The sequence below is a fragment of the Anguilla anguilla genome, chromosome 4 (genome assembly GCF_013347855.1).
Source record: "Anguilla anguilla isolate fAngAng1 chromosome 4, fAngAng1.pri, whole genome shotgun sequence".
In the NCBI taxonomy this organism is placed as follows: domain Eukaryota; kingdom Metazoa; phylum Chordata; class Actinopteri; order Anguilliformes; family Anguillidae; genus Anguilla; species Anguilla anguilla.
The window spans coordinates 4,111,344-4,138,013 of record NC_049204.1 but is presented as its reverse complement, the minus strand read 5'-3'; the positions used below and the strand labels follow the sequence as shown (position 1 = coordinate 4,138,013).

The following is a 26,670-nucleotide window of genomic DNA, read 5'->3' as shown; positions in this document are numbered from 1 at the left end:
TGAAGGCTCTGGGGCTCCACCTAACCACACTGAGAACCATTATCCCCAAATGGAGAACACTAGGAACAGTGGTGAACAGTGGCCACCCATCTCAAAATTTCTCTAAGGGCACTGTGACAGTTTGTCCAGGAAGTCACAAATCGTCCTAGAAGAACATCCATAGAACAGCAGGCCTCGCCAGCCTCAGGTAAGCTCAGTGTTCATGAGTCCACAACAGGGAAGAGATTGGGCAAAAATAAGATTCATGGGTGAGTACCAATGTCCTGACATGAACCCAGTTGAGGTGCAGTGGCAAGACACGAAACGAGCAGTTCATTTTAAAAACCAGTTTGTCTGTGAAATTCCCCCCTTTCACTTTCCTTCTCAGCAATGTGAAAGACTAATGTCAGATTATGGGAAGCGTTTGATTACAGTCATTGCTGCTAAAGGTGGTGCAACCAGTTGTTAACGTTTTAAGGGGGAAATTACTTTTTCACATGGGTGATATGTGTGTTCATATAACTTTTTTCATTGAATAAATAAAATAATTAATAAAATGTGTCCTGTGTTTACTCATTATATTACATTACATGTGTCATTCAGTGTGACAAATATGCAATAATGGAGGAAATCGGGAATACTTTTTCACAGCACTGTATGTATAATTTAAGTATTGGCCTTATATTTCTATGTATGTATTCTGCTTATCAGAATAGCATTATAGCATGAAAGCAATCTGTCATAAGGGGTCAAATTCTTTGAGTATCACATTTTCTGAAGTGAATTTGTGGTATGCTGTACCAGCACAGTAGTGTTTGCCAGAAATCCTTAGCTGATCACAAAACGTGAGTGTGTGTGTGTGTGAGTGTATGTATGATTGTGTGAGTGAGTGAGAGAGTGAGTGACTGTGTGTGTGTGTGAGAGAGTGAGTGAGTGAGTCTGTGTGTGAGTGAGTGAGTGAGCGAGTGTGAGTGAGTTAGTGAGTGTGTGTGAGTGAGTGAGCGAGTGAGAGTACACATAGAGGAAGAGAATGAGATGAAGCCAACTACAGTTTGTAAGAAACAGTTTAGTAGATAGAAGGCTATTTAGTTCTATACATTTTTCCATAAATATCTGAGATTGTGACTTTCTAAATGGATTAAATACATTTATAGCCGAAAAAAAAACAATAACAAGAAACACAAACAAGTTGTTTTGTATACAGGAAGAGCCAGGGCAGTCTGCCTGCTGGCTTGGAATGTATACCTGGAAGAATGAAAGCTACAAGAAGTTAGCTAACAAGAGGTCCATTTATACTAGACCTGATTCTGACATTCCCATCAAAGCATTTTTATACACCCGGGTTTGACCCGACTGTGGGGCAGTGGACACGTGGCACGTTATTTCCTAGCAGGATTACGCAGAATGAACCACTCTGGAGCCAACATTGCCTCAGTTACGGCATCATCTGCTAATCTGGCCACAAATCTCTTTATCTTTGAGCCGCGATGGCGATCCCTGGCGTATGTTTCCTGACGAAAGGCACAGACGGTTGGATTAATCCATCTGTAGGACATAACGACTCGTCAATCTGTAGGGCAGCTGCTCTCAACCAGTGTCCACAAGCAGTGTCATGCAGCCATGCCCACACAGTTTTGTAAAATTGAATGTATTGGCACAGATAAATAATGTATGGTCAATTCTGAAGATTTTTTTTAGTGACCGTTTCCTTTAATTGTGCACAATTCATGTTTGTGTGGAAAAATGCCTCCCATTGGGGTGGTGTTGGGTATTGTTAAAAGTATAGTATATTTCACCTTTTTTGGCAGGCTTTATTTGTTGTGGTGGGGGTTGGGGGGGGGGGGGGGTTAATGACCAGCAAAATCCAATCAGTATTGACAAGGCATTGCTATTGTTCAAATATTTACTGTAGAATTATGAGAAATCCATCTTTATATTGTAGGAAACCCCTCAGATACACAAAACTGTGCATTGAGGTCACCTACAGCAAGAAACCAAAACTTATTACGTTGAGGTCACCGACTGCAAGAAACCTCTCCGCAAACCAATCAGCGGAAGTATCTGAGTGGCAAAGGAACGCATGTAGTCTTACCCGGTGCTACTGGAACAGGATTAATTTATTGTTATCTCAGTTATCTGACTTCAAATATAATGTTTTAATCTTTCCTCTGTGCAAACAGTTGTGCATAGATGGACACACTTGCTGTCTGCAAGTAGTGTGGTTTTATATGAATTGCTATCTAGCTTGGTAGATGCAGACATGTCTTTGGCTTGTGTAGCCTGCATAAATACAATTGTGTATGCGGCTACGACACTAGTATATAGGTGAGTGACTATGGGGTGCAGATATCCTAAGTTCTATGCGTATGCTAAGACCTTAAAACTGCTAGGTGTGCAGTGGTAAGAGTCAAAGAGGAATGGCAGGTTAAAACGAATGCAGTTTATTGTTCACTGTGTCTAGTAATAATGACAAAATGCAAATGGTGCAAAATGTGAGTGGTGAAATGGCCGCACGCGTAAATGGCTTACACACGCAGGAGACCGGGTTGACGAGTCTCCCCGCACCACTGCACATTTCCCCTTATGTACAAAACGATAGCAAAACACCCAAGTCATCAGATAAAGACACAATCGTGACAAAACAGTATAGATGAATTATCCCGCTTGCACTACCTCTGTAAGCATATCGCACTGGGTTAACCTTTGTATTTGACTGGGTGCTGACCCATACGTGTCATGGTCTTTAGTCAGCACCCCACCACCAAAACACCACTTGTTCCCCATGACATTGGTTTTCCAACAATACAAAACGTGATTACATTGTATTATGGAGAACATAAAGTTCACATAAATGCTGATCCAATCAGATGTTTTGCTACTGAGCACTGTTGCTTCATCACAATTGCTGGCTCCCTGTCAGCACAGTAAACAGTCTGTTTTACTTTGAGGATCTGATAAAAAAAAGCAGACTTCTGCGAACTGCCCCGCAATATTCGATTGAACGTTGATACGTCTGTGCAAATCTATCTACCTTTTAATTATAGGTTGCATTGGTAATTTTTAATTTTAAAAATTCAAGTTTCCATTTGGATTCTTTCAGAAGTTTCACTCCTTGCTTCTATGACTCCAGGCATGAATGTTGATGTAAATTTTGTGCCCAGTCCCCAGTGACCGTTACTTGGAAATAGCATGTGCATCTATTGAAATACCACCAACTTACCCTCACTGGAACTATGTAAATTCACGATTCTAGGAGCCTGACCAATTTGACACACTTCCGATGTGAGACAAGTCATCCCCTCCCCACTTTCTGGGGATGTGACTTGCTAATAAACAGTAACAGTAACTACCCTCTGTGAACCTATCCATTTGTGTATATCATGTATTCTAGTCCACATCCTGGGGCTTAAAACTCAAAGCTAATGTTGCCATAACCTGTGGGCATTAACCCTTTGTGGTATGGATGCCTTTCTGCAAATGCTAGTTCTTACATTACATTACAGGCATTTAGCAGACGGTCTTATCCAGACGGACTTACACAACTTTTACACAGCATTTTACACTGTATCCATTTATACACCTAAATGGATGCAGGTTAAGTACCTTGCTCAAGGGTACAACGGCAGTGTCCTACCCAGGAACTGAACCCATGACCTTTCGGTTACAAGCCCAGTTCCTTACCCCACTGTGCTACACTGCCACCGTTCTGCATATAGTCCTGTGTAATGCACAATGAGTATGCACTGCAGATCTGTAAGTCAGCCGGGTTTTTATAACGCAGCTGATAAGTCTCCCCTGCTGTACCTCCATGACTGACCTGTTTATTTGGTCATACTGTTTAGACGTGCCATTTAAGCATCCACTTTAATCTCTTTCGCTGTGAATTGGCATCACGCTTTATTATATTCCAGTACAATAGATGTCTGTGGTGATTAAAAAAAAATAATAATTCTCCAGAAATAAATGATCAACTTTGCTTGTGCACTTCCTCCCCTGAAACACTTCCAGCATTATAAATCTGCCAGCTACAACCAGACCAAATGGAAGAGAGTCTATAAGCAAAGCTACCCAAAGTAATATGAAGCTCTCGCATTTAAAAAAAAAAAAAAAAAAAAAAAAAAACTGACATTTAATCTGGTTATTAAGAAGATAATGAACATCAACAGAAAAAGTTATCCCTGACGGTGTGAGAGGTGACAAGTCCAGGATGCAACCCAAAGTAATTGAACCTGCCCCATTTGTGATAACTTGCATGTTGAAGCTTGAAATAGCAGAGCTAAGTGGGATGCCTGGGATGACTAATGCCATGGCCCCATTGAGCAACACACCTCTGTGGGGAATCTAAATACACTGACTCACTTGCCCCGTGTCACCCATATGACAATGTGCCTGGGCAAGATCGCAGTTTCTGTGAAAATATGAAAAAGGGGGGAATCCGTGCACAGGCGCATTATGACCAAACCTCTTTAGCTTAAATAGCAGCTCTGTGACGCATTGCATCTGTTGTGTCCGTGTGCAACAGCGGTCATATTTGTGTCCGTTGGGTTCACCTATGAAGCTTTGAGTGGCTTTAAAGGACAAATCATCTAGTGAAGGACATATCGTGCAGTTTTCTTAGCGTTTGTTCATCATTTTTCTTTTCCCCTCATTTTAGTTTAACAACATGAATACCTGAATGTATGGAGTCCACACATATGGACATAACGTGTTCAATTGCTTTTCCTTATTGATATTAAAAACATTTATGCGATTAACATTAGTTCCAAATTAATATTATAAGCCTATAGATAACCCTTTGTTATACCAGGACACACATAGGCCCATATTTAATCAACATCTGTCACAGCTTCAACTTAGACGTGCAAGTTTTGTCTTACAAGCATTACACTTTTAGTTTACTAACTTGGTTTTGTCTTTGTTGGAGCATTCAACACACTGTGCAGTTATGTGCGCAGTAATCTTGTATTATTTGTTGTTATTCTATAAATTTATTTAACAGTCTTATCTAGAGTAATGTATAAAGCTTTAGGAGGTTCAAAATACACATAACAATAAGCAATAGTTGTTTTATTGGATTAATTTTAACTGAATGCATTTTAGTGTTTGAAAACAAAAGTTTATCAATACAGTACAAGATATGATTTAAACAATACTGTGTGTGATTGAAATAATACTTTTGGAGCAAATTTGATTTTTTAAAATTTCTATTAAACCTTTCCTTGTTATGCTTTGAAGAAAAAACGAATCTGAGAAAATATGGTTGCTTTTTCTCCCCACAAAATAATCCGCTTGGTGAATATATTACACGTGTCTTGAGCTGGTTAATGTTTTGCTTTGTAAATGGCTGAATTCATTTATTTAAAAAATAAAATAAATAAATTAGAGTTAATCTTGCCCCCCTCATGTCAATCCAGAAGGAAACCAGGAGCTCAGTGTCTTTGATGTCTCCCTCATTGATTATGGCTAAACCTCTCCCACTGTGTCCTTTCATTGGTCACATTAACAATTCAGGAGTTCCTAATGGGAAAAAAAACCCTCTTTTTAAGTCCTTACTTATCCGTTTAAAACAGACAGGGGCCAGGCCCATCTGCTTCTGTATGCAAAACTCTAAGCAACCCAGATTCAAAACTGTACAGTTTTTTTTTCACATTATAAAAAGGAACCCGTTAATCGACCAAACTGTGCCCTCCATATTGTAAAAGCATAATAAAATCGAAATTCATCTCAGGAAAATATATAGACTACAACTGAATACAATCATAAGATTTTTTCATAGATGCATACAAATTTACACCAGTTTAAAAAGATAGATTTAAATATAAGGCATGAAATATAGTCATTATTATAAGTAGAGGTAGTTCAATGTACACTAGTTGTTTGTAAAACCATTGACATTTTGGAGACTTAAGTTCGATGCGTTTTAATGTGTTGATCACAATTTTTATTAAACCGTCATCTTATTTCAGAGGCAACTCTTGATATAATGGTCCAAGAATACAGCTCATTCATTTCGAAATAACTACTTTAAGTGACAAATTTTCTCTGGAAGACATGTACGATAAAAGAAGGATATCAATTATGTGTTTTCAGTTAAATATTCTCAACTAAAGACAAAATACCAAAGCGGTTGATGGTTTGACCGTTTTAAATAACTAAATGCTGAAACTTAATTTCAAGATGCAGCATTGTTTGTATGTTGGCTACATGTAGAGAAATGTTACATCTATTGGAATTTGAACTTGTGACAAGATCAATCAACAAAAATATGGGGGAAAACCCTTATCTGTTGCTCGACAGAGAGAGAGAAATTGAACCGTGGAAGCGCTGGCCATTGTTCTGTACTAGCAGTAGAGCCACACTTGGGGTGTTGGATTATCACAACGCAGTGGAAGATGACCGCATTAAATCGCCGTATTTCACGCCGTATTTTCACGGAGTGGTTAAACCACAGTATTCTCTATACGCAAAACAAAACGTCCAACGCGCCACTCTTTGATGAGAATGTGTTTATTTTCATCAACAATAAAACACATTTCCTGTTTCCCGTCCTGCTTTCATTTTGTTGAGGCAGCTGACAGGCAATACCATTTCTCAGTAGGTTAGGCAAAATGCCTCTTCGGCACAGTGCAGTACATTCAGACGTGAAACAGGTGCGAGGAATGCCGTGCGCTTTATTTTTATTACATAAAAATTGAAAAATAAATGTGTGGTATCCCGGGTGTAAAATAAATATAATGTAAAATGCCCATTCGTTCAGCGCACCCCTCCTCCTATGCTGTTGCCAGGTCCCCAGTTTCTGTATGGGTGTGGTGACCAGTTTGCTGGGCAAAGATTGAGTCAAACCTTGTTTGAGTTAATGTTGCCTGGCCTTGCGAGGTATTCGAAAACTGACCAGATTAACTGACAGATTTTAACGTTTCAGTCACTACAGGGGCCATGTGTGTGATCTGAAGGTGGAGGATTTAAAGAAGCGATTGGGAAGGCCGTGGACTTGCTCAGAAGCCGAGTTCAGGTAATGACATGTGTGTTAAATGGAGCTTTCTGGCTAACACAGATTCTGTTTGCATTTTCTTGTGCTTTTTTATTTCCTGCTTCGTTCCGTGAGGCAGATTAAGTTTGCTATATGATGGTCATTTTCTCTGTGTAGTGATCATATGCTGCATATGCAGGATTAGCTGCGTTGTACAGGAAACGTGTGTGCACTTCGGCAAGTGTTTTTCCACCATTGCGTATAAATAACTTAGCATTGGCTAATTAGCAAGCAGCGCTAGCATTTAGTTGATTTTCCAAGGCGCGACTCTAATGTTATTTGGTTAATTCAGCCGGTTAATATAACATTACATAGATTTGACAATTCGTACTGTTTTATTAGCCCAAAAATCTGTCGGTATAACAAGGCTAGTTAGCTATCGGCTAACGGTAGCTATTTAACGAAAGCGCGGCCTTGCTGTTCGGTCAGCTGCGGATTTAGCGACACGAAACTCGGTGTCATTTGTATGGTAGCTTGCCATCTAGCCCAGTTATAATGGATTGATAACAGCTTCTTATGACGTTTGTGCGCGGTTGCTAGAAATTTAATGTTTATTTGTTGCTGTATGTGTGTGCATTGTCCATGCGTGTAAGCTACATTAACATCGAGCTTAGCCGGCTATTTCATTGCTGTGCTTTTTCATCAATAATTCAGTGGTAACGTTGGTTAACCTCACTTAGCTAGCGGGGGCTGCATTTTGCATGTATAGCCGTCACCTGTACGGTCAGCTTAAGTAAATAAGCAAATATGTTTTGGTCACAGTTGTCGTTGACTTTTCGTGTAAATTGGACATATTTGCGAGCTATAAATTTAGCTCGGATAGAAAGTATTAGTCGTGCAATTAAAATGGAAGCAAAAGCAAACTGCTGAGATTTTAATCAGACGTTCAGCCTTAAGATTTTAGGTATTGTCGTTACTGACTGCTAGTTACAATGACTATGGTGGTGTTTGTCATGTTGGAATATCATACTGTTGGAAACTGTGACCTTAAGCTATGTACAGTTACGCCTATGTCAATTGCACAGGCTATGAATGGTAAACCTGTTTGTTCAATATATGTACAAACAATGTTTTAGGTGATCTGTTGACATAGCCTAGTGCTTTGTACAGTATCTTTGAATTGGTGGTAAACTGCGTTAAACGGTCAAGGTCATCATTTTAAAAAAATATACAATAATGTCATGCTAGTCATTTTAAACGTAGCAGTCTAGTTTTGAATTTGAAGTTTTAGGTGGAAAACAGTGATGTAAGTTCTGGGAATAATCTGTTGGGAGAGAGCAACTCGTAGGCCTTAGGCTGTACAGCACCAGGAAGTTAGCCAGACAAAGCTCTGTGTTAAAGCCTTGGGGCACTGGGTATAGTAGTTTGCTTCTCTGTTACCTGAATGTTAATGCTTTTTGGAGTTCAGGGTGGCCTATGGTAATTATTTAATGCTGACACACCACAAAAAAAATAAAAATAAATAAATAAATAAAGAGCAACGTACATGCCATGGTTTTTATCTCGCAATCTACTATTTATTCTGGAAAATCACCTGTGGCATGGCCTATTTCAGGAATTCAAAATTTGGCAGCCATTGCAACTGGAAAGAAAATGAACTTCCAATAAGGGCTACAGCGCGTGCCGTCCTGAATTCCTATTTCAATATCGTTATTACGTAGCCTAATGGCAAACATCCAACTGATATTAAACACTGCAAACATCCAGCTGACAGCTAGCATCCAGTTAACCGGACAAAACTGGCCTGGAGTGTTTTGGTAGTGTGCTGTTACCCAGCAGATTGGTTAAAATCTGGTTGGTTTATTTTTCAGTCACACGTTTTTGCATTGACTTCCAGATATTTGAAATATTCAGACTAGGTTTGCAGCAGGTCAGACTAGCTTTGCCTAATGTTCACCCATTTTAATTGCATTTGTTTTATCAAATCATATTCTCAGTCCTTCAGGTGCATGATTTGACTGCTTCAATAAGAACTGTGGTGGGTGTTGGGCTCCCCCCCCCCCCCCCCAACAGACTCTCCCTTCCTGATGTCATCAATATAGAAAGCATTGTTCATTGATGATGTCATAAAATGGATTCCTTGAAAGCTTGCCAGATATGTGCTTGAAGAGCAATAAGATGATGTATTCTGAAGAAATTGTACATTTGGCCTCTTTGTTCGTTTGAATGTTAAGGGAAAAAAGGCACAACACCTTGCTTCAGTATCATGCTTAATGGGTCCCATACTCGCTTCAAGAGTGAAGATTTTTATCCTTGATTGGGTAGGAATGTCTCTAATTTGATTCAACAAACATCCTACATTTTTGGAGGGTTTGTAACCAAAGGCTGGAACAATTCTGTCCGTGAAGAGTTACCATGCTCAGATTTCATTGATTTTCGATGTAAGATTTTTTTTCCTATTTAGATTACTTTAACTGAGGAAATGTCTGATTTAGTTGAAAACTTGCAGTACCGTACATTTCAGCAAAGACTTTGTTTTGAGCAGAACTAAAATTTCTCTGCACATCCCCTTTTTATAAAATCATTATAGAATATGGCCAGAAAAAAGTTCTCTAGATGCTTATCTTTTTGGCATTTTCTTAACGTAGTAACAGCCTTTTTACTTACATTAGGCCTACATGTAGCCATTGAACATACACACCTATCCAGACTGATTTAAGACCAATTAATTGTTAGTGGGACTGGGACCACCTATCAGTTTACTGGTAATTATCGATAACGCCGTGAAATCGACAAATAATGCGTAAATAAACATTCTACCCGCCTGTCACTTATCCAAACACTTTCTGACACAATTTGGTTCTGTAACGGTCACCACAGATGCGTGGATGTGGCCGTGTGAAGAAGCACAGGCTGTCTGTCCCTTCTGGAAGGGTGGGGCTGTCCGGCAGGCCAGATTGTAAACAAATCCAGATCCTGTCTGAAACCGAAGAATGTGGGACGCTGTTCTCCTTCTGAACAAAAACCAAAAGATGCTAGACATGGATATGAAAGTGACGTTTTTTTCTGTTTGTTTGTTTGTTTGTTCATTTTTAGAAAAGTGATTACGTCAGACAGCTGTTGTCGTGTCCACTGAGTTTATGTTTGGCTGTAAACATAATTTAGAAGTTTAATTTGTTTTTCTGATAGGCATGAAACTCCTCCAGCAAATACGAAGCTGTTTGGCTTCTCCTCCAGTCAGTGACAAGTTATATCCATTCATTTGTTCAAGCACAGTTTTACTTGGCGATATAATTAAAAATGCTCACACAACATGGCTTCCATCTCTGCTAACCTCGGCTTATCTCGGTTGAACAGTTGAATACATAGGCTATACTGTTTTCAGTTAAAATAATTATATAATATAGCCTAGATATCGCAAATTTCTCCCTGATTTGTCCATTCGTCAAATTTAGTTATCGTCCTAGCCCTAATTTCTAGATGCGAAGCACCTCGTGGACTTTACTTGTAACTCGCTCACGCAGTCACTCACTCACGTTTATTAACCTGAGGATTCTCCACAAGGGGGGGCTATTAGCACTCATGTTGCTTTGCATTTGTGATGTTGTCCTTGTTTTATGATTATATTTCATTTAAATAAATTTAAAAAATAACTCCATTTATGCAGTGCATCCATACATGTGCATTTATGCGACTGTGGCTAACGGCACCCAGCAAGCTAGCGTTGCTCAGATAGGAGGGTTTCAGTCAACCAGGATGACAGCATCCCATCATGAACCAGTGACCCTTGCTGGTTGAACAGAATACTGCAGTTGCACCTGTTGAGCAGAACCTGAAGCGTCTTCCTCTGGCTGGTGTCTGTGCAAGCGTGACCTGTGAACTGCAGTGTGGTGAGGTGGGGCTAAAACAGAATCCAGTACCCACACTGGCTCTCTTCGGATAGGATTAGACCCCTGACTTTGATCACTTACGTTAGGTGGTTACATTTGCCTCAACTGGGCCTGGGTATTGGGTCAGAAATGGCTGGGTTTCAAAAATCTGACTTCCCTCTCCTTCCAAGGGCCTGAGTAAATGGCCATTTTGTTTCTGGAAGCATCCGTGTTTTTGCCGGAAGGTTTGCGTGCGAGAGGCCTGTTGGGTCTGGAGCCTTCAGTACTGGGTTTTTTTTTGGCTCCTCTGGCTAAACTACCGAAGCTTCTATCCAGTGTTTAGAGCAAGACTTTAAAACCAAAAACATTAAAACGAAACACCTCAGGCTTCTGCAGCCGCTGAGAGAAGTGAAGAGCTCTAGAACAAAAGTGCCGTGATCTTGCTGGAGAAGGGTCACTTCCTGCTTCCTTTTCTGGGGAGGGCAGAACAAAAAAAAAAGGGGGGGAGCAGAGGGGGTGGGGCAGAACTGCTGCTATCCAACAGCCGACACTCACACACATTGGTTATGCAATATAGGCCTATATATTACCGTGATTCTGTGTCTTTGATGGATAGAGCCAATGCTGACTTGTCACTTCCAGACGTTTACATACACCTTGACTAGAGCGGGGCTGCCCTACTCTGTTCCAGGAGATCTGTCGTCCTGCAGGTTTTCATTTCAACCCTAATTTGACACACCCGATTCTTCTAATTAGCAGCTCAGTGAGATCTCTGGCTGTTGAATGAGGTGTGGCTTTGTTAGGGTTGGAGTGAAAACCTGCAGGACACTAGATGTCCTGGGAACAGGGTTGGGAAAACCTGGATTAGACCCCTGGACTCAATCCGAGCGTTCATTTTACCCGTCCTTGTCCCCATCGGTCATCGCCTGACCCCGAAAATCCATTGACGTCCGCCATCATTAAGGACATTCCAACCCGTTAAATGGTCCATGAAGGAGCAAGGGGCTAGGAGGCACGCCAAGGATGCTTAAGCAAGGAGACATGAGTTCATCCTTTGCAGAAGTATTTTTTTCGGGAATGCGTGACGTAGGTATAAACAATGGATCCACTTCTAACGGTCTGCTACATCAGTAACATTACATTACATTACAGGCATTTAGCAGACGCTCTTATCCAGAGCGACTTACACAACTTTTTTACATAGCATTTTTTTACATTGTATCCATTTATACAGCTGGATATATACTGAAGCAATTTCGGTTAAGTACCTTGCTCAAGGGTACAACGGCAGTGTCCTTACCCGGGAATCGAACCTGCGACCTTTCGGTTACAAGCCCAGTTCCTTACCCACTGTGCTACACTCCGTCCAGTAACTGATGTGGCTTCACAGACTGAAGCTTGTCTGAAAACAAGGAACGGTCCCTTTGCCTAACAAATGCCTCCTCAATTCCCTCGGCCTTGTGTCCTTTCCTTGCGTTCTCTAATGGGTGGAGCTGGAGAGTGAGGGAAGGATGCAAGGAGGTAAAAATAAGCGATAGGGATGAGCCCCCTGTGTTTTCAGCTGGGGGGTCCTTGAAGGTTCTGTGGGGGGTTCCCTGGCTAGTCTTGATGTGCAATGACTATATTTGAAAAATATTTCAAAATAGAAAGCCTTTTTTTTTTTTTTTGAAAACTCAACCCTTTTTAACTTGTCCTGGGCGGTCGCCTGGATGCCTTTGAGTCTGGGTAGGGGGTCCCTGGATCAGAAAAGGTTGAAAACCCCTGGAATAGACGGACCGATAATTGACTTGACCGTGTTTGTCCCTGTGAACCTTCACCCTGAGCTGGCTGGAGGGGGAGGGGTGCCCCCTTTTGAGTCTGGTTCCTCCCCAGGGTTCTACCTGCACCCTTTTCCGGGAGCGTTTCCTTCCCAGTAACGGTCGACTCCGGCTTGCTTTGTAGGGCTTAAGTCAGGGCACACTGCAACAAATTCCTTTGGTACAATTCCTTGTAAAATGTGCTGTCAATTAATTTGGGTTGATTGACTGAATGAAGGTTTTGAACATCGTAGTCGTGATTTCAGTACCTCTCTGTTTGTGATTAAATCCAAATCTTTCTTTTCTAATCTTGCAAATGTTGATGAAATGGACCCATGGACCACTGTATGGCCTTTAATGAAATATTAAGAGCATCCTCTTATCTTCTAAAAAGGTCACATTTACCCTCTTGTCTACCAGAAATCAACTTAAAATTGTATGTAAGCGGAGTTGTTAATAGCAATGTTGTTTTAAGCATAATATGGCCTGCCCATAGGTCAGATTAGCCATATTCTGAAGGGCATTAGCACATACTGTGACCTGCATATTATTTCTGAATGCATCCAGTAAAGCCAGAAATGGCAGTTGAGGTGTGTAGTGCATGTGACCAGAACGTCTCCTCAGATATCTCCTCTGTCCCTCATGACCAATCAGCAGCTCGAAATCCAATAAAAGTGTCTTTGTGTCAGCCTGTTGTGGATACTTAAAGCAGACGTGTTTAAAAATAAATGCCGCTCTTGTTATGTAATTTCATTAAACCGCATTATTTGGTTCAAACCCGGGCACTTTATACACACACGTGCGCGCACGCACGCGTACGCGCACACATACATTCACACACACTCATTATCCGCTGTGGCTGATCTAGTTTTCTAATATTGGAATTTTCCCACTACGGGAATTTGTAAAAGCTGTTTTTTTTTTTTAGACCTGTTCATTCTTATATTTGTGCTGAGAATCAGACCCAGGTGGTGAGGCGACAGTGTTTTGAGATCTTGAAAGATCTAGCTAACTATCGAGGTTCTTGGATTGGTCCCAGTATCGCTCGACCGCTCTACATGTCCCTCAGGTGACCATGGGGTCCACTGGTCTTTGTACGCTATTCTTTAAAATCTGAAGTCGGTTCAGACCCAAGAAAGGAAGCGAAGCGAGTTAACTGTGTTATCAGCTGCTTTAATTGATCGGTGAAGAGCTTGAGTATCACAGTGAACCTGGTCATCCTGTGGGGTGTCAAACACAGACTGTGGAAGAATATGAACCCAAGTGACTGTGACGTCTCCCATTGACTTTCCATGGGCTTGTGAAAAGCAGTTTTCATGCCGCCATGTTGTATAAATTGGGAGCCAGAGACTGCGCAGTAGGGACAGTGTGGGACCGTTACATGATCGTGAAGTTCAGCCGAGTCTGGGTTGTCCACAGAGCGCAGTGAGAAGCAGTGACGCAAAATGCTTCGAAAAGGCGTCGTCTTTCTGTATGAGGGGTGATTTGTGTCAGATGGCTGTCAGACATTCCTGTGTTTTTTTTTCTGGGGGGAAATTTCCCACGGTATGACCTCATTGGGATGATGTGTCGGTAGGTGTCATTACATTACATTACATTACATTCATTTGGCAGACACTTTTATCCAAAGCGACGTGTCACTGAGGCCTACTGTTGCAAAACACCTTCCCAGGTACATGCCATATGCTGACTGCCTTGTGGAAGCGCATTTTCTTGCAACTGCCTTGTGGAAGCGCATTTTCTTGCAACTGCCTTGTGGAAGCGCATTTTCTTGCAACTGCCTTGTGGAAGTGCATTTTCTTGCGACTGCCTTGTGGAAGTGCATTTCCTGCGACTGCCTTGTCCTCATCTCACCCCGGCAGGAAGCGGTGACTGTGACTCTGGGCCCGTGACTGCGACTGCATTAGGGGCGTAGCGGGGCTTGTCGTTGCCATGGTCTCCAGCATTGGAAAGTAGCAGGCAGGCAGACCTGGCACTGCCAAGTACACACATACACACACACACACACACACACACACACACACACACACACATACACACACACACACACACACACATACACATACACACATACACACACACACACATATACCCAAGCACGCACACACACACACACACACACACACACACACACATATACCCAAGCACGCACACACACACACACACATCTACGCACGCACGCACACACACACACACATACCTAAGCAAGCACACACACACACGTTACACGGACACTCAGACGCATTCTCACACACAAACACACACACACTCTCTCTCTGAACAAAAGACAGTGAGCACAAACCAACTCTTTGTCACTGACCTCCTGGCACCTCCACTGGCCCTCCTCCTCCTCCTCCTCCTCACTGTCTGTGCCGGGAGAGGCTCTCTCTCTCTCTCTCTCTCTCCGTCAAACGTTTCTTTCTTCAGCTGGTCTCAAACAATCCATACGATCAATAAAAAAACCTCATGAACTGGGCCAGGGCTGCAGCTGATTTAAGTGTTCACTTATTTTAAACGGCCTGATTCAGGGATTGCTGGGAAAGCAAAGAGAAGGAGGTTTCATGGACGTTAATTTGCCATAAAACGGGGGGTGGGGGGGTTCTCTGAGGTCAACTTGGGACCTTTAATTCAAATAAAAAGAAAATTATTGGTGACAAGTGGTGAAAACATTAAGGCTGACCGTTTTTATTTTTTATCCAGGTGTGGAAGTTGAAGCCTTGTGTTTTTGCCCCAGCAGGAAACGTTGGCAGCAGACGCACGTTTATGTGGGGAAATAAAATGGAGAGATTCTCCTTCTGTGGCCTGTGGGGGAGCAACGCTCCCTCTGGGCTTAGAGAGAGAGGGGTACAGAGGCGCCGTCACTGTGTCCCTAAATCCAGGGGAGCTGTCCCTCCCAGGAACGCACAGAGCACCTTCCTGTGTCATTCGCAAACCTGAGCAAAGCTTCCTATTGGGCAGATATGAGGTTTACCCTTAATGCGTTCGGGCTGTTTGCTCTCTGCCTCTGTGAAGCACTTAGCCGTTTTGAGCTGTATGGAAGCTGCATTATAGAGTGTATAGGAGCACATTAATGGGATATTTAATATCAATATGAATAATAGTGATGATTTATTACTGCATTGAAAGCATGCGGTGAAGTTTCAGAGCGTCGTCTGACTGCAGCGGTGCGATGACATCATTGGCGGCTCTGTGGGAGAGGCTTGCGTCAGTAGGAGGGGCCACATCATTGGTGGCAGGCCCTGCCAAACACCCCAGCTGTGTCTCTCCCCCACCCCTCCCTCCCTCCGTCTTTCTCCCTCGCTCCCCTCGCTCTCTCTGGGATTCTCTCACTCTCTGTGCGTCTCTCTCTCTCTGTCTCTGACTCGGTCTTCCTCTGTCTCGTTCTCTCTATTCTCCCTTTCTCTCTTCTCTCCTTTTCTCTTTCTCTCTATTCTCTCTCCCTGTCCCCCCCCCCCCCCCCCCCCCCCCCCCCGGAATTAAGGCTGCCCCTGTCTCCCTGTGGGACGGGGGCTGGTACAGGCCCATATCTCTCGGGGCAGCTGGCCCCCGACGAAACGACGCTTCCTTTGAGCTGCTCGGGACGAGCAGGGCTCGTGTTTTACTCTGCTGCTGTGTGAACATGCTGGCAGCTAGGTGGCGCTGTGGAGACGGCCTTTTTTTATCTTCTTATCTTCCCTCATTAATCAGTTAATATTGTTCCTATGAAGAGTAGGTTTTTTGGTATGTGTTTTCAAATCATCAGTGTTCTAGAACTCACTGCACTGCTTTCAGTTACCAGCAGTGATTGTGACATCAGCATTAGAATGTTCAGATAAGAACATTCTAATCCCTTATTTGTGATGTCACAGCTTATAGGGTTTGATTGAGCCCCTGAAGGTCCCTGCAGCCCACTAGTATTGGGCTGTGTTGCTGGAATTCTCTCCGCCAGTCGTCTGTCAGAGTGAAACAGCCCTTTGATGCGTGTACCCTTAGGACACGCCCCCCCCCCCCTATTTTGGTGTCTGGAAGTCAGCTGACGAATCAGGAAAAGTCACGTCCGACATGTGTGTTCTTCTCCTTTCCAAAGCCCTCTTCAATGCGGCTGCCTGGTGGCAGTAGTGCTTTTCCGGCCCCTGGGGATTCTTTGCTCTTTGCAACGACGCAAGAAGAGCAGGAAGTCACAGTTGCCCAGGGCTCTACAGTGCCCCAGTTTTGAAGCATTTGACCTGAAAATTGATGGTGTGCTAAGTGGAAAGATAATTTAGGAGCGCATCAACTAATTGGGGTGCATTTCAACTTTGGAGCACGTGTGCTCCTTGGGGGGGAAAGAAAAACGTTAGCGCAGAGCCCTGTAGGGTCAGAGCAGTTGTGTCTAAAATAATTAGCCGAAGTGGGGATACAGCTTGATGATGATATTTGCACATGTGCTCTGCTTATGTTCTGGGTTGGTGGGCGGGGCTTGTTGTTGATGACCTGTGGCCCTGTTGATTCAGGGTGGCTGGACCACAACTCTGATACCACAGTACAGATACCCACTCTGGTGGACCACGTGACAAACCTAATTTTAAGATGCTCTATTTGTTCGTATGCCATTTTACTTTGCCATTTTGACCTGAGCTTTTGACTAAGCGGCACATAAGGGGGGGGGGGGGGGGGGGGGGGGGGGGGGTGGGGGGGGGGTTGGGGTGGCGAGGGATTATAGAGGTTATCTATATTTACAGCCATGCATGGGTGGATGAAAGGGTATTAATATGTTAACATGTTCACCTAACATGGTCACAATTCCAGCATTTTCACTGCAAAAGAAGTGAACTAATAGACTTGTTGCTAGTGACATAAAACGGAGAACTTGACTGACAGGTGGATATTAAACCCATTTTACTGGGTATGGCCCGTGTTGAGCAACGCAGGACGTCCTGAAGATTGTGCACGCATGTGTTGGTGTGTGTGTGCGTGTGCGTGTGTCTGTGTGTACACGCCTGTGTGTGTGTGTGTGTGCGTGCCTGTGTGTGTGTGTGTGTGTGTACGTACGTGCCTGTGTGTGTGTGTGTGTGTGTACGTGCCTGTGTGTGTGTGTGTGTGTGTACGTACGTGCCTGTGTGTGTGTGTGTCTGTATGTGTACGTGCCTGTGTGTGTGTGTGTGTGTGTGTCTGTATGTGTATGTGTGTGTGCATGTGTGTGTGTACGTGCGTGTGTGTGTCTGTATGTGTACGTGCCTGTGTGCGTGTGTGTGTGTGTCTGTATGTGTACGTGCCTGTGTGTGTGTGTGTGTCTGTATGTGTATGTGTGTGTGCGCATGTGTGTGTGTGTCCGGGCCCTCTGAAGCTCTGCATGCTGTTGTTACCAGGACAACCCCTCCCCCTTGGGGAGCTGGGATGCGTGATTCTCCAGTGGAGTCTGGTGCCTGTTGTATTAATAGCACAGGTCAGACGAATCGAGAAGCTATTATTGCACACGGAGCTAAAGATAGAACGCGTGCAGGAAAAGGTTGTTTGTCTGTGAAACGCACCTGTGCTCGTCTCCTCCCCCCCGCACCCATCCCCTCCCCCCTGCACCCCTCCACTCTCCCCCGCCCCCCTCTCCCCCGCCCCGTTGCCCTCTGCCCCGCCCCGTTGCCCTCCTCCCCCCCACACTCCTCTCCCCTGACGTGAGGTCATCCTCGTGCGTTTTCCCCGCAGGTGTCAGCTGGTTGTGTGGAGCGGATAGTGGACTGAACGCATCATCAGACGGGGACAATGAGCGAACTGGAGCAGTTACGACAGGAAGCAGAACAGCTGCGGAATCAGATCCGAGTAAGAGAGCGGAGCTTACACACACACACACGCACGGTCACGCCCACATGCACACGCACACGCACACATACACACCGTTATGGCCACACTCACAAGCGCACACGCATGCACGCATACACACGCACTCGCACAAGAGGATACACACACACACACACACACACACACACACACACATACACACACAAACAGTTTTCTTCAACACCAGACCTGGAGAAAATAACATTCTGGAAAATACTGTAAGTCTTAAGACTTTTCCACAGACACCTGAAAATTTTCAATGAAAAAAAAAAAAGTTGCAAACCAAAAATGAACCGTCTTCGGAAATGTTTTTGTTCTGTATTGGAGGATGTCAGGTGATCCCACCTTCACTCAGATGTAAATGGTCTGGTGGTCCTGCTCCCAAGATGGGGGAGACTAGCCACTGTCGCTAGCCTAGCCTGCTCCTCCCTCTCTTCCTTGTACTGTATGTGTGTTTCTCTGGCTCTGCCTGTGCGGTGATGGGAGTTTCTCTCCTTACAGGATGCCAGGAAAGCATGTAGCGATTCCACTCTGTCTCAGGTAAGGACCTGGTTTGGGGGGGGGTGGGGGGGGGGGGGGTGGGGGGGGGGGTGGGCAGCAGTGCGGTTGGGGTTTAGGGTGTGGCTGTTAAGTGTCCGGATGTGAAGCTCATTACAGCTGAGACCCACTTTCTGGAGAGTGCACTTAAAAGCTCTGAAATATTTAACACTGTCTCCCGACTGCATTACAAAAAGCAGCCCAGTTTTTCCTCTGTGTGTGCGCGCGTGTGTGTGTGCGTGTGTGTGCGCGTGTGTGTGCGTGCGATTCAGTTTAAAATCTCTTGTGTGTTGCATGTTTGCTGTAGCCACTGATTCTCATCAGAGGCCCTGAAGGGGTCGCTAGGTTTTTGGGTTTCTGTGTTTGTGCAGCGTGTTCATACCCAGGAAACCGGGTGAGGGGGCAGTAACTGTGATCAGCTGCTTTAACTGGCCGTTTAAGTGTGCATTAGTAATGCAGGATTGAGGACTGCTGCTGCAGGGCTGCGGCTGCAATGATGTCATCTCTGCTTTCTGCGCAGATGACGGCGGGTCTGGATTCGGTGGGAAGGATCCAGATGAGGACGAGACGCACCCTCAGAGGCCATCTAGCCAAAATCTACGCCATGCACTGGGGCACCGACTCCAGGTGGGTGCCCGTGATCGGCCGTGTCAGTGATTGCCGTGTCAGTTATCAGCCCGTGTCATCAATCAGCTGTGTCCCTTTTTGACTGCAAGTTTCTATTTGAACTGGCCACAGTTCAAGATTAAAGTGTTTTTCTTTCATCGGTTTCATAAATGATTTATTTGCCAGGAATCCCGACATAGAGCAAGTTCCGTTGGAAGTTTTAGAGTAGCATTTGGAATGGTTGCCTGTGCAGGGGTGTGGTTAAAATGAATGGAGTTTCTAAACGGTTTCCTGATATTGCTGCAGCATACTCTCCCAAGGAGGAGGACAAACAGACTGTGTTTGTTTTATATACAGAGGTTGACATTTGGGAGGCGCAGGGTCCTGGCTTCACCCTGCGCTAGCTGGCTAACCTACACTTCTTTCCTTTACCCTGCGCTAGCTGGCAAGCCTTCACTTCCTTCCTTTACCCTGCGCTAGCTGGCTAGCCTACACTTCCTTCACCCTGCATTAGCTGGCTAGCCTTCACTTCCTTCCTTCACCCTGCACTAGCTGGCTAGCCTTCACTTCCTTCCTTCACCCATCGCTATCTGGCTAGCCTACACTTCCTTCCTTCACCCATCGCTATCTGGCTAGCCTACACTTCCTTCCTTCACCCTGCACTAGCTGGCTAGCCTACGCTTCCTTCCTTCACCCTGCACTAGCTGGCTAGCCTTCACTTCCTTCCTTTACCCTGCGCTAGCTGGCTAGCTTACACTTCCTTCCTTTACCCTGCGCTAGCTGGCTAGCCTACGCTTCCTTCCTTCACCCATCGCTATCTGGCTAGCCTACGCTTCCTTCCTTCACCCTGCGCTAGCTGGCTAGCCTTCACTTCCTTCCTTTACCCTGCGCTAGCTGGCTAGCTTACACTTCCTTCCTTCCTTCTTCCTGTCTGCTACGGGGAAGCTGCGCGTGACTTGGACCGTTTTGGGGGGGAGGGGGTATGGGTGCGGACGGGGCTTTTTTTTTCGGGCGGCCTGCGCTTTGTGCTTTATGAATATTATATGACAAGGCTCTGGCGCAGGTGGGCGCGGCCCCTAGCTGCTCTCCCCCACGCCGGGGGGGGGGGGGGGCGGGGGGGGGGGGGGGGGGATGGGGAGACACTCCGCCCGACGAGGCGCCGCAGCGTCACAGTCTGGGGACCGGGCTCGTAACTCGGGGAGGTTGCGGGTTCGAATCTCGGGCGGGGCACTGCAGCTGTGCCTCTCAGCTGCTCCGTGAGCCTTAGTTTGCTCTGCAGAGGGGAGTCCGTTAAATGTGTAAATTCAATGTTCCTGTACGGCGCTTGCATTGTTTCAGTAGACGACCGGTGGGATAAACAAATTGTATGCGTGAATAAAGTAAGCTGTGCAAGTCGCCCCGGATGAGAGCACTTTCAACATGCCCAAATTATAAAATATAAATGTAAAACTGTTACAGTGTGTTTGCTCTATCGCACTGGTACATTTGCTTATGCTTGACTCTGCGTTGCGTTACATCCAGACACAGTTTGACTTTTTTTTTTTTGTCCCCGTGAAACTTACAGGTTACTGGTCAGTGCCTCTCAAGATGGCAAGTTAATCATATGGGACAGCTACACAACAAACAAGGTGAGAAGCCGCGTGTGTTGTATGGAGTAGGTCTCTTGGAAATGTAGGCTGATCTACCGGTTTACCTGTGCCAACTCAGAATATGGTGTAGTGATGTGGTGTGGCAGTGCTCAATGGACAACTGACCCCTGAGTTCTGAAACTTGTGAACCTCCTGTATATGCATGTAAAATTGTTTTGTAAAATTGTTTTTTTTAATCTATATTGAACTTTATAGTGTAGTGTCCTTCGTCCTAATTGTTGTATGAACATGAATGGACATTTATTTTTTTGCAGATACAAAAGACATTTTGTCAGCTATTTGCTGCTCACTGTACTGAGACAATAAAATATAAATGTAATGCAAAAACTACAACTCCCATAATGCATTTCCTTCTCTCCTCCTTGCCAGAATGCAAATATGTACCTTGCGGTCTTACCATCAGAAATATCTGAAATGTTGTAAGAAGTATTTTCTTTGCAAGCAAGCACATTGTGTGGGTGGTTGATAGATAAAAATATTAAATTTTAGAGTAGGATTTGTGGGTAAACTTGGCTTTTAATTTTTCAGTCAGAACTTCTAGCGAGTTGGCTGCCTTTCTGTGAGTCAGAGCATATATCACGTTTGTAGTTCCATTGAATAGCCAATTTGTAGTTTTATTGGGAAGGCGGTGCTGTTTGTAAGTTGTATTGAAAACGTTGTGCAGTTTGTAGTTGTACTGAGAAGGCTGTGCTCTTTGTAGTTTTATTGAGAAGGCTGTGCAGTGTGTAGTTTTATTGAGAAGGCTGTGCCAGTTTGTAGTTGTATTGAGAAGGCTGTGCTGTTTGTAGTTCTATTGAGAAGGATGTGTGTTTGTAGTTTTATTGATAAGGCTGCGCTTTTTGTAGTTCTTTTATGAAGGCTGTACTGTTTATAGTTCTTTTAAGAAGGCTGTGCTGTTTGTAGTTTTATTAATAAGGCTGTGCTGTTTGTAGTTTTATTGATAAGGCTGCGTTGTTTGTAGTTCTTTTAAGAAGGCTATGCTGTTTGTAGTTCTATTGATAAGGCTGTGCTGTTTGTATTTGTATTGAGAGGACTGTGCCGTTTGTAGTTCTTTTAAGAAGGCTGTGGTGTTTGTAGTTTTATTGATAAGGCTGTGCTGTTTGTATTTGTATTGAGAGGACTGTGCCATTTGTAGTTCTTTTAAGAAGGCTGTGCTGTGCTCGCCCTCAGATGCACGCCATCCCGCTGCGGTCGTCCTGGGTGATGACCTGCGCCTACGCCCCCTCCGGAAACTACGTGGCCTGCGGCGGCCTGGACAACATCTGCTCCATATACAGCCTGAAGACCCGGGAGGGGAACGTCAGGGTGACCCGAGAGTTACCTGGCCACACAGGTGAGGGGCTGACTCACCTGTACCATACACCTGTAACCTAAAAGTACCGACTCACCTGTACCATACACCTGTAACCTAAAAGAACTGACTCACCTGTACCATACACCTGTAACCTAAAAGTACCGACTCACCTGTACCATACACCTGTAACCTTAAAGAGCTGACTCTCCTGTACCATACACCTGTGACCTAAAAGAGCTGACTCACCTGTACCGTACACCTGTAACCATAAAGACCTGGCCAGGCAATGTCTGAGTGACCAGAGTTACCTAACCACATAGGTAAAGAGAGAATTCACCTGTAGTTGGTCTACTTCACCTGCTGGTTTAATTCCAGTCCTGGAGGGCCGTAGTGTCTGCAGGTTTAACTCCAGTCCTGGAGGGCCGTAGTGTCTGCAGGTTTAACTCCAGTCCTGGAGAGCCGCAGTGTCTGCAGGTTTAACTCCAGTCCTGGAGGGCCGCAGCGTCTGCAGGTTTAACTCCAGTCCTGGAGGGCCGCAGTGGCTGCAGGTTTAACTCCAGTCCTGGTGGGGCACAGTGTCTGCAGGTTTAACTCCAGTCCTGGAGGGCCGCAGTGTCTGCTGGTTTAACTCCAGTCCTGGAGGGCCGCAGTGTCTGCAGGTTTAACTCCAGTCCTGGAGGGCCGCAGTGTCTGCAGGTTTAACTCCAGTCCTGGAGGGCCGCAGTGGCTGCAGGTTTAACTCCAGTCCTGGTGGGGCACAGTGTCTGCTGGAGCTTGTCCTTACCTTTCAATCCAAGGCCAATTTAAGATTCGGAAATATGTGTGGACACTTTTTGCTAATCAGTGACTTGGATTAAACATTTAAGTGCTTAAAAAGGCCCCAACAATCAGCAGACACTGCAGCCGTCCAGGACTGGAGTTTGAGATCCGTGCCTCTTGCATTGAGGATCTTCAGCCCAGGTCCTGCTGACGTTCAGGTTTCACTATTAAAGTGCTTTATTACACAGTTCACCTCACGTGGTTTCTTGGGGCTGAATTGGTTGTCGATTGCGAAAGCAAAAGCCTGCACATCCTGCGTCTCCCACCCTGCACTGTAAAACACGTGCGGCCCAAGGCTGTCATAAAACAACATCAGGTCAATGAATCACCGTTTGAGGCCGTTTGATATTAATCACAGCTTCGGACGCCGGGCTCCTCGTTTTCGAAGGCCGAGGATGCCCCCGCGCGTCGGTCATCCTTTAACGCGTCGCTCTCTTTTCCGTGCTCTCGCAGGGTATTTGTCATGCTGTCGTTTCCTAGACGACATCCAGATCGTCACCAGTTCCGGGGACACCACCTGGTGAGTGGCAGACTGCGAGGGTTCCGAGCCGAGAGAGGCCAATCACGATGTCAGTCTCTCGGGGCTGTCATGGCAACTTGGCTGGCTCGCCCAATGAGAATGTTTCTGCTCAATTCCTTTTTTTTTTTTTTTAATTTTTTTCCAAGCGTATTAGAAGTGCAGTTAAATGGGAAAGTCCCTGTCATCACTCTTTATGGCTTGGTGCAAACATGGTTGAGGTGCATATTTGAATTTCTTAACTTCAGATGCCTGGAAAGAGCTTTCAAGAAAAAAGAATGTTTAACCAAACTGATTGTTAAAAAAAAAGAAAGAAAATGGTTTCATTTAAAAGATGCCATTTATCTGCTCAAGTCCCTGAAGGGTTATAGTATTTTTAGGGATCATTTTTTGACCCAGGTCTGGTTCAGTGACAGTGATGGTCTGGAGCTTTTCCTCTTTTTTAAAATGGGTTTCCTGTGAGCTAGCAGAGAAGGTCCCACTCAGACAGTGTGTTTGGGGGCTGGGGGGGGGGCTTCCTTGTTTATATTTTGTGGGGGGGTGGTGGGTGGTTGCGTCGGATTTCCTTGCTCTGTCCCTGAGATGTTTTTTTTCTCCTGCTCCGCTGCAGTGCATTGTGGGACATCGAGACAGGGCAGCAGGCCACCACCTTCACGGGCCACACCGGTGATGTCATGAGCCTCTCGCTGAGCCCCGACTTCAAGACCTTCGTGTCGGGCGCCTGCGACGCCTCCTCCAAGCTCTGGGACATCCGAGACGGAATGTGCCGGCAGTCCTTCACCGGCCACGTGTCCGACATCAACGCCGTTTGCGTAAGTGCCCTCGGCCCCAAAAATCCCGATCGCAAATTTGCGATCGCAAATGTGTGATTAGAATGTTCTTAACCGAACATTCTAATGCTGATGTCACAATGGCTACTGTTAACTGGGAGTGGAGTGGAGTTCTAGAACTCTGACTTAGAATGTTGAGAAAACATTCCCAAAAAAAAAAAAAACATGCTCTGCAAGGGATTAAATGCTTGATGTGGGGATTTTTGAGTTGCTTGAATTTCAGTTAATTTCCTCAATTTACAGTATTGAAATGGAGGAGATTCCAGGTCTCCAAAGTGTAGTTGTGCTTATTATATTGAGATGTGTTATACTCAGATCAGTTATCGTGGTGTTGTGCGTTCAGGTTGAGATCTTCCATAGTTTTTAATTAGTCATCGTTCTTCTGTCCTCGTCTTGCGAGTGTTCATGAGAGCGTGAGAAGGAGATGTTGCAGAAGTTGCGTGCCTTAACTTAAGCCCTTTGCTCGCTGATGTTGGTAGCCTTCGCACATAATCCCCCCCCCCCCGTGCTCTTCCTCCCCCCCCAGTTCTTCCCCAACGGGAACGCCTTCACCACGGGCTCGGACGACGCCACCTGCAGGCTGTTCGACCTGCGGGCGGACCAGGAGCTGATGATGTACTCCCACGACAACATCATCTGCGGCATCACCTCGGTGGCCTTCTCCAAGAGCGGCCGCCTCCTGCTCGCCGGCTACGACGACTTCAACTGCAACGTCTGGGACACGCTCAAGGGGGAGCGGGCAGGTGGGTGGCGGGAGTAGTGCCCCTTTTTTTGGAAATGGGGAGGGGGGGGGGGGCAGAAATGCTTCAGACCTGTGTTTCTCGACCCCTGGTCCTGGGGGCTCTCTGGTCTCTCTGATCTATTAATGTTGTTGAAAATGTGTTAGTTACTACTGTAACTGAGTGGCTGAACTTATTTTAACACAATGCAGCTTTGGCTTATGGCTGTGTGATGTCACTCGGGTGAAAGGGTGACGCCTGTGCGGGTGTGACAGGGTGAGGGTGGCGCCTGTGTGGGTGTGACAGGGTGAGGGTGACGCCTGTGTGGGTGTGACAGGGTGAGGGTGACGCCTATGCGGGTGTGACAGGGTGAGGGTGATGCCTGTGCGGGTGTGACAGGGTGAGGGTGACGCCGGTGCGGCTGTGACAGGGTGAGGGTGACGCCTGTGCGGGTGTGACAGGGTGAGGGTGACGCCTGTGTGGGTGTGACAGGGTGAGGGTGACGCCTGTGCGGGTGTGACAGGGTGAGGGTGACGCCTGTGCGGGTGTGACAGGGTGAGGGTGACGCCTGTGCGGGTGTGACAGGGTGAGGGTGATGCCTGTGCGGGTGAGAGGGTGAGGGTGATGCCTGTGCGGGTGTGACAGGGTGAGGGTGACGCCTGTGCGGGTGTGACAGGGTGAGGGTGACGTCTGTGCGGATGTGAAAGGGTGAGAGTGACGCCTGTGTCTTCTCCCACAGGTGTGCTGGCGGGCCACGATAACCGGGTGAGCTGTTTAGGAGTGACGGATGACGGCATGGCGGTGGCCACGGGCTCCTGGGACAGTTTCCTCAGAATCTGGAATTAATGCGACGGAGGGGGCGGAGCCAAGGGGGCGGCAACACCGCGTGACGCCCCGCCCCGCCCAGGGAGGAGGGGGTGAGGGGGGGGGTGGGCTGGGAGGGGCGGGGAAATCACTGCTGCCAGTTCACAGCTGTGGGAGAGTAACGTTCTTTATACTTTTCCAAGTGTTATTGTTTTCCCCCTTTTTCTTTTTTTTTTTTTTTGGTTTTGTTTTTCTTTCTATCGACTTACTCCAAAAAGCTTTCAGTACATCGTCCAATCAAAAATGAAGAGATTTGAGACTAACCTTGGTGACAGACACCCCGCAACCCCCCCCACCCCCCCCCCCCCCCCACTCGACCTTTGACAGACAGGGATCAGTGTGTTACCATGGTTATGGAAAAGCTAAGAGCCAGTCATTGTATAATATGTGTGTATATATGAATATATATATGTATCATATATATGCATATA

General features: G+C 45.5%; 1 protein-coding gene across 2 annotated transcripts in view; it reads left to right on the top strand.

Annotated features, from left to right (window-relative positions):
- LOC118224565 (guanine nucleotide-binding protein subunit beta-4) overlaps positions 1-26,296 on the top strand; it is a 33,400-nt gene extending 7,104 nt beyond the window's left edge. The window contains exons 2-11 of one of the 2 annotated variants that reach the window (XM_035412085.1): positions 6,902-6,991; positions 18,273-18,386; positions 18,906-18,944; positions 19,462-19,568; positions 21,112-21,175; positions 22,367-22,529; positions 23,763-23,829; positions 24,437-24,638; positions 25,183-25,399; positions 26,115-26,296. In XM_035412085.1, the coding sequence (XP_035267976.1) occupies positions 18,330-18,386; positions 18,906-18,944; positions 19,462-19,568; positions 21,112-21,175; positions 22,367-22,529; positions 23,763-23,829; positions 24,437-24,638; positions 25,183-25,399; positions 26,115-26,221 (1,023 nt within the window). In that variant the 5' untranslated portion in view covers positions 6,902-6,991; positions 18,273-18,329 and the 3' untranslated portion in view covers positions 26,222-26,296. Of the gene's footprint in view, positions 1-6,762; positions 6,992-18,272; positions 18,387-18,905; positions 18,945-19,461; positions 19,569-21,111; positions 21,176-22,366; positions 22,530-23,762; positions 23,830-24,436; positions 24,639-25,182; positions 25,400-26,114 lie in introns of those variants that run through there. The other variant, XM_035412083.1, reaches the window with a different exon arrangement.
- The last annotated feature ends 374 nt before the right edge of the window (positions 26,297-26,670 follow it).